Source organism: Ceratosolen solmsi, unplaced genomic scaffold, assembly GCF_000503995.2.
Source record: "Ceratosolen solmsi marchali unplaced genomic scaffold, CerSol_1.0 scaffold6, whole genome shotgun sequence".
Classification (NCBI taxonomy): Eukaryota; Metazoa; Arthropoda; class Insecta; order Hymenoptera; family Agaonidae; genus Ceratosolen; species Ceratosolen solmsi.
The window spans coordinates 242686-262535 of NW_011948414.1; the positions used below are offsets into that span (position 1 = coordinate 242686).

The 19850-nt window shown below is 25.3% G+C and overlaps 2 protein-coding genes across 2 annotated transcripts in view; one reads left to right on the forward strand and one right to left on the reverse strand.

Annotated features, from left to right (window-relative positions):
• Positions 1-7048: 7048 nt before the first annotated feature.
• Positions 7049-13043, reverse strand: LOC105368331 (trypsin-3-like). Its single transcript, XM_011507331.1, has 6 exons — positions 12720-13043; positions 11456-11562; positions 10565-10815; positions 8616-8852; positions 7529-7730; positions 7049-7210 (listed from the first exon to the last, which is right to left on the reverse strand). Exons 1-6 carry the CDS (start codon positions 12847-12849, stop codon positions 7049-7051), a joined length of 1089 nt encoding a protein of 362 aa, XP_011505633.1. The 5' UTR covers positions 12850-13043.
• Positions 13044-18665: 5622 nt separating this feature from the next.
• The window catches only part of LOC105368332 (putative uncharacterized protein DDB_G0277255), a 5576-nt gene continuing 4391 nt past the window's right edge, over positions 18666-19850 (forward strand). The window contains exons 1-2 of the mRNA XM_011507333.1: positions 18666-18914; positions 19139-19345. Coding sequence (XP_011505635.1) covers positions 18818-18914; positions 19139-19345 — 304 coding nt within the window. The 5' untranslated portion in view covers positions 18666-18817. The remainder of the gene's footprint in view (positions 18915-19138; positions 19346-19850) is intronic.

Sequence of the window (19850 nt, forward strand, 5' to 3'; positions counted from 1 at the left end):
ATAAAGTTTCATTTTAACATATAGAAAATTGATATTGGAATGAAATTTCTAAAAGAGATATTCCAATATTATTTATTAATAGATAATAATTTTTGTTTGAAAACTTCCACAGTGATATATTATATCTATGCAGAGGACAATAGTATTTAAGTTTTACACAAGTTTATATATTTTTTAATTAGAGACATTTATTGATGTCAAATAGGTATGAGAAGAAAGACCATGAAAGTTGGTATTTTAGGTATCTTCATTGCTAAAATGTTAAGACGCAGTCATGGGCTTATTTACGAAAATAGATAATAATTGGAGACGCAAAGAAATTTACAGTATGCATTTAAATAATTGTCCATGACTGGTTAGATATAATTTATATATATATATATATGCGGTTAATGTGTTACAGGTCAAAATTATAGTTGAAATTATGAAATATGACTCTAAAATAATAAACTAATATTTAAATAATAAATTATTAAAATGTTATGTTGGATATTCAGAGTTATTTGCTAACCAGACTTAACAACCACGAAAAGCAAAGCTATCGATACTTTGGTGAGATTCGCTTTAACGAACTTTTTCTAATCGATTTAAATTATTGCACATAATCATTTTTATGGCAGATGTATACCAAATAAATAAATTTTTTGCGTTAGTAGAAGTCTTTTGTGATAAATTAAATTTATCACAATGTTTATATCACATTTTACATCTTGTGTAAACAGGTAATAAATGTAACGCAAATCTGGAAAAATGATAAATGTTGAAAAACGAAAAAAAAAATTAATATGATGAAACCTGTGAAAAACTAGCTTCATTTTTTTCTCGAAAATTTTAATAATTACTTGTGAAATTCTGTGAATTTAAGGATTTGAAACTATGGAAAATAAAATGTTCATATTATGATAAAAAGAAACGTAACGAACAAAGCTATAAATTTAAGCTTTTTATAATAAAATTTTTGTACTAACTTTTGTATAAATGAAAAATATATTTGTGTATCAAATTCATTTAAAAAAACTCATTGTATTTAATAAGAAGTTTAAAACTCTAATTGTAAATATTGTAGATTTATCTTATAGTAATGTTAATAAAAGTATTATGAACGTTAATAAAACAAATTCTGTTTTATACTAACACTAAATTTTTTTTGTCTTTATTTAAATAATAGCATAATATATAAATTTAAGAGTTAAGGCGAATCTCTATTAAAATTTAAAAAAAATCAAATGGTATTAAGAGATTCTTATTATCTAGTTACAAATGTAAGGGAAAGGTCTTTTAACTTCTACACATTCGTTTTCAATTGCATAAGGCATTATGTTTCTCCTATACGATTTATAACTAACAAATTTATAATGATTGTCAATATAGAAATTTCTTTTTCACCATACTTGGTCGATTTAATTTTTAAAATTTGTCAGTAAAAGATATTTTATGGATTCGTTTCTTTTTATGAAAGAATTCATTTTTATATTTAGAATACTAATTATCGAGAGGAATTTTACTTTATAAATAAATCTTTGAAAAGCAAATCCAAATCAATTTTACAGTTGTGAAAGATAAATTCACCTTTAAGCTAAAGATTAAAACTCGTTAATAGCAAAAAAAAAAAAAACAGAAAAAGAAGGTTGAAGAAATAAAAATAAGAATAAAGCGAATATGATAATTATCTCTAATTAATAAAAACGATTACGTCCATAACCGAAGAAAAGAAAATAAACAGAAAGAAAAGACAGCGCGACGCAACAACATTTAAACTAATATTGTATACAATGCAATAAATAAATACATTTATCCAGGGATTGTGATTCTATATGAAGATGATGATAATATTATATGAAAGTATATAAAGTATTATATGACAAGAAAGAAGAAATTCATCGCATAAACGATGTATAGAATACACATCACGAAAGGTATAAAGTAATATTCAATGATATATTTGTATATGTGAGAAATATTTGTTATCTCATTAGTAAGTTTAAATAACTTCTCTAATTGACAGAATGAGCAACAACAAATTGTTTTTAATCATTGATCATAGAATTTTTGAGTCAAGCTATTAAATGCGTAAGAGATGAAATATTTAGTCTTTAGTTTATTTATTTAAAATTTTTGAATAAATATTTTTCGTATAAGCAATTAAAACATATAAAGTAAAAAAAAATTATTGGTTTTAACATTTCGAAAACTTATGTAAATTATTAGGTTTGGTACAATGTCTTAGCTTATATAGCAATATTTGAATAAATTAATGAAGACTCCTATATATAGATAAAATAATAATACTGTATTAGTTACGATGAAAAAGCATTTGTTAAAGAATTATCATGGAGGTTTTATTTTTATGATAAATTAATTATATAATTATGATATTTTTTTTTAAGTTAAATACAATTTTATCACAATTATAAATGCGACTGCGATATTATGCTACGAGACACCAAAATTCCTTAGTCGTTGACGAATTTCATTATAGAAAGAAATTATAATTAATATTATAATATTATAAATTATGTTACATTTAACATATGCTAATTTTTTTCATATTGCGCAATTAAATTAATTATTGCAATATTATAATGGGACAGACAATTCATAATAACTTAGTACCATTTAGATACTATCAATATTTTTTACTACTTTTACTTGTATTTACATATTACAATACATAAAATTTACTTCATTCTAAATTTCGTTGAAATATTATCTATTCTATTATACTAATAATTTTTAAAAACAACATTAAAAAAAAAAAACCTGTTCATTGTACTACCTTATAATTAATTATATCAGGCTATTTGATAGATTTGTAAACAATTTTTCTTTCACAAGTATGTGTAATTAATTTCATATAAAAAGTACATAAATTTTGGAAATTTTTAAAAAGTTGTTAAGTATGGAATTAATGAAATATATTGTTTATCATATTGTGTAATTAAATAAATTCATAAATCTTTTAAAAATACGATTATGGACTAGCACAAACTTTTCCCTAAAAATGTGTGTGTTTTATATTCGTTTCAACGATTATTTAATAAAATTATTAACGTCAATTAATAACGTTTGAAAGATGCTAATAATATTGCAATTATTTTCTAAAACCATTTGTTCAATTAAATTATTACAATTATATTCAATCGTTAATATGAGAATGCCAAATATTAAAAAAAGTTATCAGCGACATTGTTAAATACATTTAAAAGTAAAAGAATTATAAAAGTTGATAGCAGTCTTCCTTTTACTTTCATTAAAAACTATTGACTTCCCCAAATAAATTTTTGTTTATAGGTCAATTGAAAAAGTATTATAACAAATCTAATATCAATAAAATCAATTAATTGTATCGTTAAGAGTGGGTCAAAAATACTATGAAATTTTTAATAGTTGGTTTATTCTAATAATACAAATACTTTTCTTTTATCCAATCTATATATAAATTGTGGCTTTTGCTTTACTTTTTTCAGTTTTTAATTACAATATGAGCAAATAAATGTACAAATGTAATCGATTGAATTTAACCTATATTTATGTTAATTGAATTTTTCAAATTTATGTATAATAATTAAATACTTTCGTAGATTATGAAAATCATAATACTTATTTTATTCATTATATAATTATTTTATTAAATTTATAAGTAACGGACAAATGTATTCACTTATCTTTTTTAATATATTGCCGTGTATTTAAATGCCGATATTTTAAAAATAAATGTTTGATAGTAGATTTAACTGTAGGAATACATAGATAAAAATATTCTATAGTAACCAATTCATGAAAATTAAGACGTAACAAATAATACGATATTACGATGTTAATTACTGTGAATGTAGAGAGAATAATAAGAGCATTTAAGTTGAGATTTTGTAACATAGTCATCGTAATTGTGAGATTAAATAGCCTTTGCGCTTCAAGCAGTTATAAAATCTTTACAGCTACAACATCATTTATGTTTTATTTAAAAATATATCTCTTATTATTTTATCCATCCTGTTGCAATGGCAAATTTAAATCGCTTTAACTACAGTAACTGTCATCTGTGTAAATTAATCTGAAAGAAGTAAAGCATTAACTAATGATTTTTATTCAAGAATTATTAATTTTGTGGAATAATAATAACTTAGCAATGAAAAAAAAAAAAAAGGGTTTAAATTCCTTTTATTGAAAAGTCATATATTCAATACAAAATATAATATTATAGTTAAATGTAGTGAAATATTAGGCTATAATATTAATATTTCGATATCGAGAATGAATTTGTTAAACAGTCATCAAAAGTTCTTTTTTTTTTTTTTTTTTTTAACAATACATAGAATTTAATCCAGTATTTTAAATAAATTATTTGATAATCATGATAAGTTTTAATAATATTGTCTGAAATGTCTGACAGGCATGTAAATACATAAAATGTATTTACATTGTATTATTGCATTAAAGTATTTATATTTGTAATAAACAATTACAATATCTTTATATACCTTATAATTCACTTATAATACAATATTTTTAATTGACTTTTGTTTTAATTAACAAAATTTACGCTATAGATATTCGAAATTTTAGTGTATTTCTGAAAATTTATGTAGTGTCTTAATAAAGGTCGATCGAATATCCAAAGAAATTTATAAGATATAAAAAAAGCATATGTCAATTAGATTAAAATGTTTTCGTTAGTATTGGCGTAATCTTTGTATGAAAGCCATTTTTTCGGACAATGACATCAACGATTAATATTCTTAAAATCATACGGCTTATATCATACCAGTAATAGAAGCTTTTATTTCTCAACAACGAAAGCTGATCTGATCATCATAAGTTATGAATCTTCTGTGTTAATCCGAAAATGCATAAGAGACAAGTTGTTTTTGTAGTAGTTGAAGTTGATAATATTTTTATGCTCGCATTATGTGAGTTGTGCACAGCATAATTGTCATTGTGTTTTAAAGACATTTGAAAGTCTACTAACTTCTATCTTTATATATACTGTAAATTAATCACGCGCTTTATTGTGCAAGGTGATGGAAAAATTAAATCAATTTAAAACGATGTATTTATGGACCATTGAATATATAAATTATTCAAGGTTAAATTTTTATAATAACGTCGAGCTTCGAAAGTTTTCACATTACGTCTACTATAATTAATTTAATTACAATTACTATTCTCAGTTTAGTTAATATCAGTACTATTACAACTCATATTATTATTTCTGTAATTATTATGATTATTATTGTCACAACAACCACAATAATTTATAACAATAATAACAATAATAATAATTTTATTTTTAATTTATATTAAATATTAATAATTGTTGTAGATTTTAATTATGTGAATTTCGAAGCTTTCGCAATGTTAATTCACAAAGAAAAGTGATTGTTGTCTTATTAAATAATTATAATCATTGATTTAAAAGTTAATTAAGAACTTGGCCCTCTGAAATTAAGAAAATTTATATATAATCACTTTTATTTGCGAATGAGTAAAGAAAAACAAAAAACACGCCATTATTGTGTGAAACTAAATTATCGTATCACAATTTAGATGGGAACACTTATAAATTATAGGAATTACTGTCGTTTGGCAACAATTCGTACTTGACTTAGTGCGAGAAAATGTGTTATATTATCATATTAAAGTTGTAGATTGCGTTGTAGATTACATATAAACAACACTTAAGAATATTCAGATTTTATACAATGATATTCGTACAATTTCTAAGAATCGTTCTAGAAGTAATTTTTTTAATTCAGTTATAAAACGAATGAAAAAGATTATAAACTATTTTTCACTAATAATAATTATTTTACAATCATTCTTAATGATATCTTAAGAATTAATAATTATGTATTATACAATAAATTCAAGTTATAATAACATTTAATTTTTTTATTTCCATAATTGTAAAACAAAATTATATATAATGATCTTTTGTATTCTGTAAACACATACAACAATTATTTTTATTTTAACGATTCATGAGCATAAGATCTTTATATTCAATAACTAATCCTTTTTTTTTTTTTTTTTTTTTTTTTTTTTTTTTTATTAAACTACAAGCTAACATTGATTATTAATGCCTTGTCATCAGAAGCTAAAAATGTACAGAATGAATTTGATCGCACTTTCGTACTTATAAACGCTTTATTATTAAAGTAAAATAGATTTTAGAAAGTAAATGTTAAAAAAATAAGGAATTTCTCACACGTAAGCGCTTCTTATATAGTGTATTATACACAATTATTGGTGAATATCAATGATCACCAATGATTAAATGAGATTTTATTGACAATCAATGTTCTCATACATTTTATACAATTAATGAATAAAAGAATTAGGTAAATAATTAAAATAGTAGTTAATAATGTCGCTTTTATTTGAGAGACGAGAAGGCGAAAGGTGAGAAGCGCGAAAAGTGAACGCATACAAAGAATTTTATGAATTCATTGTATTTTTATTTATTATAAGATAATAGTTCATCTTTTGTTTTTTCTCCTGATCGTGTGTTTCTCTCTCCACGTATTTCGTATATAAAAAAAAAAAAAAAAAAAAAAAAAAAGATAAAAATTTAATAAATTGTATTTTGCGCTGTTCTTAGAAATTTAGCAATTCGAAATTCTATAAATTATAAATGTATATACAAATAGAGAAGAAATATTTATAACCAAATGTTGAATGTGAATATAGAAGAGAAAGTTTGATGAAAATTGAAAAATACAAATTGCATCTAGACATTACATCTCAGCATTATTATTTCATTATCGTCTTTCCCATCTATAATAATTTAAAACTCTCCGTATTTAAAATAAAAATAAAACAAAAATAAAAAAAATCGTTTTCTACGAATCACTAATACATTTTGCTACAAAAATTAAACATTGCAAACATAATTCGAAGTTTGAGTAAAAGACATTTGAACAACTTTTTTGAGAAAATTTTAAATGCAATGCCCATAAATGAAGTAGCATTTTTTTTTTTTATTTCCATCTGTGTTAATAGTCTTTTTTGAAAATTCGTTGAAATAATTTGTCGAATGATCGCGTCCTTACATATTTACAATAGTCTGATTAATCCAGCTTAAGAAGTTATAAAAATTGGTGTAGACACCAGGAACGCCCGCAGTACCGCAGCCAATTCCCCAAGCGACGAGACCGACGACTTCCCACTGATTGTTCCGTTGACAAACAAGTGGAGCACCACCGTCGCCCTATAATAATATATTCACTCTTAATGTTCCTTTAAAATTATAAATAAAAAGGTTTAAAACAGCTGTGGGTGAAATTATTAATGGTTGTAATGTCATAATAATGCATAATTTTTTCAGATATTTCATAAATCGTGTTTTGTAGTGAATCTTTTATTTTACTTATTTCGATTGGACTATACTGATATATTATCTGATATACTATCAGACAAATTTCGACAATACAATTGCGATGGAATTTAGTGAGATAGCTTGTTGTACGAGCGAGTGATTGCATGTTCAATTGTAATATTATGAGATATAATTTCTATAGATATTTACCGTGCATGCATCTTTTCCACTTTCTCCACCAGCGCATATAAATGTATTCTTGTTAAGGACGTAGTTTGCTCCTAATCTCGTTTGTCGAAGATAATTTTCACAATCATTAATATCAAGTATCGGTACATCCACTTCTTTTATAATACTTTGATACATTCCGTTAGCACCAAATGCATTCTTTCCCAATCCGGATACGTAACATCTAAAACGATGAAAGAAAATCGTAATACATGGTGGAAAAAAAAAAAATATATATATATATATATATATGTGTATATATATATTTAGTCGATATCTGATAAAAATCGGAAACATTTACATTTTAATTTTAATGTACGTTGTAAAAAATAGATAAATTTTTTTTACACCGAATACAATTATATAAGTTTGATTTCATCACTACAAGTACTGATATTTCCATAATGACAATTTAATATAAATATATACTGAATATTACAAAATTGTATTTCAACATAAAATAAATATTTTATACAATAAATAATATATAGTGACTTTGATATACAAGCTTTTTCAAATGTATCATTTTCATATTTGAATATTTCGTATTGGCTAAGAAAATTTTGATACATCAATATCGACTTTGAAGCCTTTAAAATCAATATATTTATCATAATCACTAATTACTTAACGGAGCTTATATTTATTCTCTGTAATACCATGTATTAATATTTATTATCTTTCGAGAGAAAAATTCTAGTTACATTTATCGTAAAAAATACTCTTTCTCGAGAATCATATTGAAATAAGCCTGGAATTTTTTTTATCTTCTCTTCAATGTATTTGGCAGAAATTTCAAAAGCCTAACTTTTTACTCTATCCAAACAAATATCAATATTAATTGCTTTAATTTACTTCGTTATAATAGAAAAAAAAAAAAAATGCATTTCATAAGATTTTAAAGGGGATTTGGAAATTATTTTTTTTTGTTTGTTTTTTTTTTTGTTTTGTTCTTAACACGAACAGTTAAATGGAATTTGTTAAAAAAAAAAGAAAAGACATAAGTTATAAAAGTACTATAGATGCGTAACATAAATATTCTTGAATTACAGTGTTAAAATGTACCAACCTGGTACCAATTGCCGGCGGCTTCAAAGGCTTACAGGCTGTATTGATGTTTGGATATGACGCGATAGGCGCCATGCCGTTAAGCTTCACAACGGCTACGTCGTTTTCCAAATTATTAGCATTGAAGCTCGGGTGAATTATAATTTTGGCAACGTTTAGGTTGATACTTGGATAGGGCTCGTTGTTATTCTGGGTATTCCATTCGCCCAGACGCACCAGTATCATTGTCGGGTTATTCCTGCATAAGGACGTGCGTGAAATTGAGCTCTTTTAACCGCTAAACATTATATATCTAAATATTATTAGTGTACGTATCATGGACAGATTGGGTAATTAAATATTTTGATTCATGCGGAGTATGAACTGTCAAACTTTTCCATTTTTCACTTTTCCATTTGGATTATTCAATGACTTTGGCGTTCTCTAAAACTATAAAACGCAAAAATTATTTATATTTACAAATGAGTAATTATCGAGCCGAATATAACACGCTTATAACACGATTATATTATATTAATTAATATTTAGAAATACAAATTATGCAAAAATCATTTCAAAAGTAATAAAATACGTTTTAACAATTTACGTATTACATTTATAGTAGTATTAATTATTTGTATAATAGTTGTAATAATTATTATATTGCATATAATATTTTACAATACATTGCTTAGCTTGGAAATAATTTTATAAATTCTCAATTTGACGATTACTTATAATCAATCCATTTGGAATATTTTGCAAAGAAATTGAACTTGATTTTCAGCGCAGGTAAGTACAGTTACAAAAAATTCCAATTGACAATAAGAAAAATAATATTTATTTATCACATTAATTATTCAAGGATTTTTAAATAAAGGTAATAGTAATAATAAGTATATTCACGTGTTTAAAATAATTTTGATAAATATATACGTATAATGGTTAGTTGGAGAAAAAAGTATGAGATTTGAAAATCTATTTAATATATGAATTTTTATATTACGTAATTTTCGTATAATGTTTTACAACACGACAAATTTAATACTTTATTGATGATTTTTTCATCATAAGCAGCTCAGATTACGTGAAAAAGCCATTAACGAAAAGTGCGACGTATGACGAGACGTACGCTTTTCGCGAGTATGTCAGTTGGAAATTCCTAATTGTCATTTCACTAAACGTCAGACATTTTTGTACTTACAGGAGCGGAAACTCCATTTCCGCAGCTCCATTCTGGCATCAATTCGCTGAATACCTAGTATGTTTTTGTCTTTTAATTGTTTTTACGCGGCTTTCGTAATAAATATAATTTAATAGCTGACACAAAGACGACCATTGTTTCAGATTTCTATTTTCATTATTATATAGAAATATTAATATTAATGATAAGATATTGTTTTCAATTAATTTATTAATTTTTATTATTATTATTATTATTATTTATTTATTTTATTTATTTTGTTTTTATATGATAGATATCAGTAAAAGCGTTCTATAAGCGTTCTATATCTATATTATTATTTAAATGAAGTTGATACGATTAAATTTTTCGGGCCTAATGTTATAATTAATTTTAATTACAAATTAAACAAATTAATTAGAGTAGCTAATTTTATATTATAATAATTTATTATTTTTTGTTTTTTAATTGCTTGCTAGTAGCTGTTCTCAATTGTTGGTAAAATATATATTTTTTTCAAATGTTGTCGCAATTTCACATCGCATCGTCGAAAATGTCGGCAAGTCATAATAATATCAGCTACACTCGATGAGATTGGGATCAACCCCGTTGACGCATTGTTGGAGAGTAACTAGACTGCATGAAAATCTATTTTTATCAAGTAATGCGAGAGATTTTTTTTTTATAATTTTGAGCATTGTATCGGGCAGCCGCCATCGTCGTCGCTAGAAGCTTTAGCCATATTTAACGAAGAACTTCAACCGAACTCTCGAAAGATTTCAACTTACACAAAGGCGTTGACCTTGTGGGCGGCTGTGACGATGTGGGTGGAGTCGAGGAGGACACCGGAGCCGAGGTAGAGCTCCTGCTTGGTAATGATGATCGCATGCCAGGGGTAAGCGCCAAAACTCGTTTGACCTACCACCGGCTGTGGCGTTGGCGTGATCTTCCTAATGCCGCAGGTCGAGTCCATCGTGGTCGTGCTATTATTTGGGCAGCACAACACGTTGCCGAACTGACAGTTACCCGGGAGTAAGCCCTGCGAAGAATTTTCAATTGAATCCAAGTCAACTATGGGGCTCGTTTGGCAGCATTCGTTAGCTGCAGTTTGGATTGAATGGCAGAACACTCGATCCTAGCAATGTGATGTTTGAACAGCCGATAGTCGGCTTTATCGAATCGTTCCATAGCATGAATAATGTTCCTACTATTTGAGAGTTTTGCTTTATTTGAATGAAAATTCAATGTGCCCGATTCTGAAATCTTATAAATATATGATTTTCCGTAAAGAGCTCTCCCACTTTCGAACGATTACAATACTTTTTTTTTTCATCTCCGCCATCTAATACGCTATAGAGTAAATTAAAAAATACTTCTTCAATGGTTTTCAAAATTTGTGCCCAGTCCTTATCAAATAGCTGCCCAGTTAAAATTATATAAAATCGAATGCTTTTTGACGTATAAATAGAAGAAAAAAAAGTTTTTCCTATCCTTATTGACATTCATAAAACTATTATGCACAACTTACTGACACATATTTCCCGAAAATTCATTTTAAACAGTATTTTTATTTTGCTTTTTATATATTTACGTACGCATGTGTATATGTATAGCATCGCTAATTTTAATCGATATATCATAGGGTCTATAATTCGTTGAGTTTTATAATTACTACTGACATTATTAACGATTCGAACGTCAATAAATTCACCGATTCCGCCAGGTGGACATGTTCCAATTGGAACGCACTTGCAATTTCCTGAATCAGCGTTAACTATTGATAAACCTGAAACATGTAAGAAACAACATAAGAAAAGAATAATTTTATTTATATATAAATTAGTCGATTAAAATTATGAAATTTAATGAATTGGGTTTATCTAGATCTGCAAACAATAAGCGGTTAAGCAACAAATTAATAAGTAATTATCATATTATGAATTAACATTATTAATAATTATGTAAAATATTGGAAAAATAACATTTATGTTATTAAAGAAAATAATATTTTGTATAATAATTATTTATTTAAAAATTGCTCAAAACTATATACTTTAAAAATTATTGCTAATGGTTTATAAAGATGGAGAAAAATGATTTATCACGTTACCGGGAAAATACTCTTTCAATCTAAATTATATACAATTTAAATTTTCAAGCTATTTTATGTATTGTAATAAATAGAAATTATAAATTTTATTAAAGGAGAGTAAATAACTTTAACATAAGTTTAATAAGAAATATAATTAAAAATTTTTTTTTTTTTTTTTTTTTTTTGAAGTAGTACTAAATTTTATAAATAAATTTTAAATATTGATTGTAATTCTTAATCGTTATATTCGTAAAATTTTTATGTAAAAGTAAATAATTCATTTGATTTACACTATTTGCATAAACATACCCACGTCCTTAAACTTTGAATTATTTAAAATATTTGTTTTTTAACTTTGTTGAATTATATAAAATAAAGTACCGTTATACTGAGCAATAAGTAAACATACTCAGACGTTAGTCGAAGTGAAATTTGATTAAAAATATTCATATTATGTAGCATAATAATAATAAGTATAAATATACTTGACGTTAACGAAAAATCCATTTGATATCATAATTAAATATCAAAATATTTTTACCATATATTTTCTATGCACATGATATATAATTAACTTAATTATAAATTCATGAATTCATTATAAAAACACCACTTGTATGCGAATTTAAGAATTTTCATTGATTAATTGCAGATATAAAAGGATTTTAACGATAATACGTAACGTTAACAAGTTAATCGTTCCCTTATACTTATTGTCCTTTTGTATTAATTAAAAAAAAAAAAAAAAAAAAAAAAAAAAAAAAAACTATCTTCTTTAAAATGAAAATTAAGACATTTATAAATTTATGAAACTTTAAGATTACGAGCCAATTTTAATTAATATTACATACTTGGATTAGGATTTGATGCAGCGCTTGGTGCATGATTTATAATATTGTTACTAGGAAAGACGATGGAGCCGTCTTTGAGTTGGCCGAATACTGCAGTCCACAAACAGGTAATTACGACCCAGAAGATCATGTTCGCAAGATTTGTGAGTTATGGAATTAAAAATGATAAACACCTTTATAGATGTGTCGAGTGCCGACTTCGTAGTGCGACTATTGAGTTGAGTATGGGCTTCGCTTGCTTTTTATAGGTAAAAGATAATTAGAAGCGCCTACTCCGTAAAACAGAAAAATCGTAAACGAGAGGGAGACAAGACATCTGATAAAAGTGGCCTATTTAGTGTAAAGATTCTGCATTAATATTGTTGTTTCGATGCTTAGCCAGAAAAATGAATATTTATGCTTTGTATTGCTAACCGCGTGAAATTTGGTATAATGATTCTTATTTATTATTAACGAACAATGTATTGAAATGCAAAAAATTTACTTATCTTTTAAATGCGCTTCGATATATATATTTTTTTCTTTTTATATTCGATGCAAAAAAGTCAACAGTAGTATTTATAAACAATTTGAAACGAGTATATTCAATTAAACATTCAATGACTTCTAGTATCTCGAAAAATCGTTTTTACTTTAAATTACTCAGAATTTTTCTTCACTTATTAACAATGAAGAATACAATGTATTTATATGCGATAGATAAAAAAAGTTTAACAATTTCGATTACTTAGAAATTAAAAAAAAAAAAAAAAAAAAAAGAAAAACAGTTTTTAAGATTAATAATATCATAAGTTTCAAATATATCGATTTTAAAATTACACAGATAAGAGAACTACGAAAATCTTTATTTAATAATATTTAATATTGTTAGTTAATCTTTTGAGCGTGTTTATAAATTTTTTTTTGAAATTAGAATTTTTACATGTAATGAAAAGAATTATTTCCAACACACTGCGTTGATTTTTTTTAATATTTATTTAAGATATGCTTTTTTATTTGATCCATAAATTATGAAATATAATTTCTATTTATAATATTTAGTATGTATATATAAATTTAAATTATAAAAACTTTAAATTTTCGATTGTCCTATAATTTAGGTAAGGTGATAATAAATCTTTTTTTTTTCATCTTTATAAACCATTAACAATAACTTTCAAAGTATGTATTTTTGAGCAATTTTTAAATAAATAAATTCATTCGCCATTATTATTATTATATATATATATATATATATATATAACATATTTTATAATAAGTTTCACAATGTTTTTCATACAAATTTACCGTTTTACATAAAATTTGCAGTTTTTGGACTTAAGAACTTATAATCTTTAATTAAATTACTTTTTTAGCATTCTAAATATTATTCTCGAATAATTTTGTAGTTTGTATCGATTTTAAAATTTATATCGAATCGTATTAATTTTACTATAATTTATATAAAAAAAATGTCATAAAGTTTATTATGAATTCTCGATGACCGGTTAGTTTTTATTTTCTAAGTAAAATTGTGTTTTTATTTTAGATATCTAAAGTATCATTCATTAAAGAGAATAATCGATCATTATATTATAGTGAAATATCAAGTACGAGAGGAATGAGTAGTTTATAATCGAAGGCTGTGCATAAGGATTTATTTAATGACGTAAAATTATATTCTATCATATAATGTTATAAATTTTCTGAAAAATGAGATTTTTATTTTTATCAATGGCGAGTGCATAAAAGGACTTTTCCTTTTACTTCGGTAGTTTCTGTAAAACGAGTTGATTTTGTAGATAATTGTTGTTATTAACCTGTATTACCTGTGTTTGTGTAATAGAAATCGTAATAGTTATAGTGGTAGTGGTAGTGGTAGTGGTAGTGGTAGTGGTAGTGGTTGTTGTTGTAGTTGTAGTCGGTAGTGGCAGTGGTAGTGGTAGTGGTAGTGGTAGTAGTAGTAGTAGTTGTTGTTGTTGTAGTTGTAGTTGTAGTTGTTGTTGTTGTTGATTATTACAAAAGTAAAGTAGATTATAACATAACAAAGTATGATGTAAAACTGTAGGCAAGTAGTTGACTTCCGGCGCAGGCGCAATAATATCATCACAAGTATTTTTATGCCGTGGAATGACAATATACGTTTCACCGCATGTGAATAAATGGGTCAATCTCATAATAAGTTAGCTTTGAAAATTACTCATCTATATTATATTTGCATTAAACCATAGACATAAAGTCGCATCAATTGAATAATACTATTCCGTACTTTATTTGCATTCTTTCAATTTCGAGGAAAACCCTGCATTAAATAATACTTTTATCTTCTATCAGGTTATTTATTATTATTATTATTATTATTATTATTATTATATTTGAAATTAATACTATTGTTTCGAGTTATTTGTAATTTTATGCTTCTTTACTGTTCAAAGAGTTTTCATCAATTATTGCAAAATTTATAAAAAAAAAAAAAAAAAAAAAAAAAAAAAAAAAAACCAGATAGATTATAGAATTTTGTATTGAAGATTGTTTTGCGTCGAAGATTAAGTGCGACTCACGTTTTCTTAACAGTCAAAATTTAAATAACTGCTTATAAAATAACTATGTTTTAAAAATGCAGTGTAAGGATAAATCAAATAGAAACAAATATTATTCAGTCTTTCATAAGCTACTGGTATAAGTACGATATAAATTAAAAAAAAAAAATTTACCAAACAAAATGAATTTAGTACAATTTGTTTTACTACAGTTTACATTGTTTATTCGCGCGTAGCATTTGTTATCAATACATTACAAATGCAGGTTGTAAAAGAAGAAAAAATAATAAATACTAAAAATATTTTTTGAATTAATTATCTAACGCGGCTAAAGAATAATTGAGCAAAAGAATATTTATTATTAAACTAAGTTCAAATAAATACTGTAAATACGTTGATTTTAGCAAATAATTATGGGTATTAAGAGAGATTCTGTTAGAAAAAATATCCAACAATTTTAGAATTTTTATTCAAAAAAGTTACTTTAATCGATAGTACAATTAATAATATAATACAATGTGGACAATATTTGCTTACACGTTAATGAATTTTGATTCTTATAGGTGTTGTCGAGCTTGGGAAATGCTGTGAAACGTAATACAAGGGGGAAAGCCTTTCTTGTCCTCCTTACTTTTCCGATGCACACATATCATTCCCATGCTCAGACAGTCATATAAATATTTTATAAAAATATTCAATTATTGTCATAATTATCATTATCATAATAAATACATAGCTTGCGCGTCTATATATGGGTGCGCTTGTGTGAGGGTAAAATAGAGAAAAAGTAAAATTTCCAAATGTTGAAATACCACTAATTTAACGGCTGATTGCGAATAAAATAGTTATTGTATTTTTGAACAAAATTAGTTAGATCTTTATCGAGAGAATTACAGAAGGCTTTATAAAATAATTTGTCTCTTGCGTCATTAAAAGGCGACTGAAATAATAATGTCACAATTACAGTAATTTAATTGTTTCTGATAATAATTATGATAATAATATTTATATACTTTACTGAAAGTACAAACAATGTCAATTTGTTGTAAATTTTTTCATTCTCTACACATGCATTCTAATGGAATAAATATAATTATTATTATGTTTATTATTATTGTTAATATTATTATTAATCGAATAAATTAATTCTATATACAATTAATGTACAGTTTTGTTACGTTAATTTAAAGTTAACTTAACAATGGATTATTCGAGTTATTATTATTGATAAAGATAAATTATTTGTCTGGCTGAAGTGGTCATCCGTGTTATTGTAATTTTAATCGATCGTAATAAAATCGATTGAGTTTTAAAAGATTGTCGTTAAAATAGTTGGTTGTTTAACAATTTTTAAAAAGTCTCCGTTGGCTCTTTGGATTCGATTAAAAAAATATCTGAAAAGCCATTCAATTTTATGAATCTTTCGTTAGAATAATTAAAAAAATTACATATATTGTTTTCATTCAAACTGCTTCATTTTTTTTTTTTTTTTTTTTTTTTTTTTTTTTTTTAAATAATTTTTAAAATACAGGACGAAGGACAAGGCCATTTTTCTTTCATTCAAATTAATTTCAAGGGAAGATATACGCAATATTTTTTGCGTATTACGCAAACATATCTCTATACTTTGTTAAAAAGAAAGTAATGCTTTTTTTTTTTTTACTTTATTTTACTTAGATTTATTGTCTATATATTACATTATATTATCTATTACTATATAAAACTACATTCTTATGAAAAATAAAGTATATTAAATATATTCTTATGAAATTATGCATACTATACATTCTTATGAAAAATAAAGTATATTAAGTAAGTATATTAAAAGAAACAAAAACTTTTCATTAAAATTAAATTACGCGAAATGAATTTTAACACTTGCTTTATTAGATAAGAATTTTGATATTTTGTTGAAAAATATTATGATTTTGTAATGATATAACTACCTATCCTGTATTAAAATGTTAATTAATTTATATTTCATACTAATAATCATGGTACAAATAGTTTGCATTATATAAAAATTCCTTTCGCGTAATTTAATTTTAATGAAAAGTTTTTGTTTCTTTTAATATTATTAGCAAGCAATCCAAGCCTTAGTTTTTTATACTCTGCATTTGATGAGATTAATTTTGCCAATTGTCGATACAATATAAACTAGAATAGAAATTTGTAAGTTTACGTGTTTTTGCTCTTTGAGAGATTGATGACTTCGAGACTCGTAATCGTGTACAAATCGGATCAGCTAAAGGCTAAAGCGCAATGGTTGTGAAATTTCAAAGAATTGACAGATTCGCGCTGGAGGCGAGGACGAGGCCGGGACTCGTGATCCAGGACTTCGCCCTCGCGACGCGCGTGACAGCACAATGATAGACAATGGCCAGGGTTACTGGCCCCCTCGATTCGATGATGACGTACATGCGTACATCTGTCGTTGTCGCCGACCTCCGGTATTATGTGTTTTTGCATTTTATAATTTTCTAAGACCTTCGGTTGCTCGGTTCATCCTTCAAGTCCTTCGTCCTTTTTTATAAATAGGAGTTTCCAGCCTTATTGTGAGATTTATATAGAGCACGTTTGGCAAAAAAAAGCCTCATTATCTGAGTAAACACGGCAATACAAGAAAGTCAATAAAAAAAGTTTTTGTTATTTGCAACAAATAAACGACTTTGTATTGTAATTTTAATTTAAGATACATTTCGTGTACATATTTACATCGTACTTCTTCAGCTTGTGCATCCAAACATCAAAACATAGCGCACACACACAAAATATAAATATAAATATTGTAATAAATTATATATGTTGTATACTTTGCAATATTATATATCTTGCTGCAGTATTATGTATTGAATTAATTACCTTAATAGTGAACTTTATAATATCAGACAATTATTTGAACTAGAAGTATTTTTACTTTAAACTTATCTTTTTCTACCTAAAACTGCTTATTTATGCTATTTGTTAGTTGCTATTTATTTCATTTAATCCAATAATTTGCTTTTACTGAATATTGTAAAGTTGTTACAAAAAAAAAAAAAAAAAAAAAAAAAAAAAAAAAAGCTAATGTACACCATTAACTTATATCTTCTCTATCATTATTAAACGAAAATAAAATAGCTCTTAAGCAGTTTACTATTAATATTTATATAATTTTATTAACTGTCTATGAATATAGTTAGTTAAATAATCATCTTTGATATTCGATGCGAATATATATATATATATATATATATTCTTTCTTTATCCGTATGACTATTATTTAACTAACTATATTCATAGACAGTTAATAAAATTATATAAATATTAATAGTAAACTGCTTAAGAGCTATTTTATTTTCGTTTAATAATGATAGAGAAGATATAAGTTAATGGTGTACATTAGCTTTTTTTTATGGCTGAGCATCTCTTTACTGTTTGCAATTTTTACTGTTTGCGGATTATTGTCTAATAATGATGCAGTAGTATCGTGTATCATATTAAAATTTTACCGCCAAAATGAATTTAAGGTTAAGAATATCTATCAGGACGTTGTAAAGTATTTGACAATTGTTATGAAAAATATTTAATTCGTATATAATGGCGCAACGAAGAAGCAGGAATAGGCGCTCGTCCGCCCGTAGATCTAGCAATGTAACTGGCGATTTCAATGAAAACACAAACATCATTGACAATGGTTTGAAAGTTCAAGTGTTTTTTACATTTTCTATATTTCTCATTACATTATCGATGAATTTAATTACAATTTAATATTGCAATTCTTATCCGTATTGTTATGCATATTGTTCCATTATGATTATAACTCGATGTTTTTCTAAAACTTGAACCCCATAATATTTATTGTCAATTTATTTGCATTTATCACGCTCGTCATGATTTATATTATTAATTTTAATATAGATGACCCTTTATGGTTCAACAGAACTATTATACGTCCATCAACATCACTGGTTTTAACAAAACATGCTAGTTCTATTTTAAACTCTGATTCTACTATCGATACATCAGAAATATCTGGAAAATGGTTTGACAATCTTTCACGCTCAGAAAGTTCAAAGTTGATGGCTGACAATGTAAGGAAGAATGTCAAACAACGTATAAATAATGGTATTGATAAAAATATAATTTACAATTTTTCAGTATCTTTGATTTATAGATCCAAGTTTTTTTTTTTAAAGAATTTTGAAGGAATAAAGATTTTTAATTATAATTTACAAAATTATCGTTTTACTTGGTATTAATTTATTTTATTTGTTAAAAAATTCTTTGCAACGTTTATTGTCAAGGAAATGAAAATATTGGTTGGTTCATTCGATCCTCAAATATTTACATCGCTCGTACAACAATTGTTTACACTACTAATGAATTGAAAATTAATTATACGCACATAATATAAATATAATTTCTTATTTGCATAATGATGAAATCTTTAGAGAATAGCAATATCAGAAATGAAGGGCAACATACAGAGTCGGAAAGTGATCAAGAATTTCATAAAAAGCGTTCAAAATTTATTATGAATAAAAGGAAGAAAAATGAAACTGATAACACAAATGCCTTTTTGAACGAATTAGAAAAATCAATCGACTCTCATACGACAATGTTAGCCAGT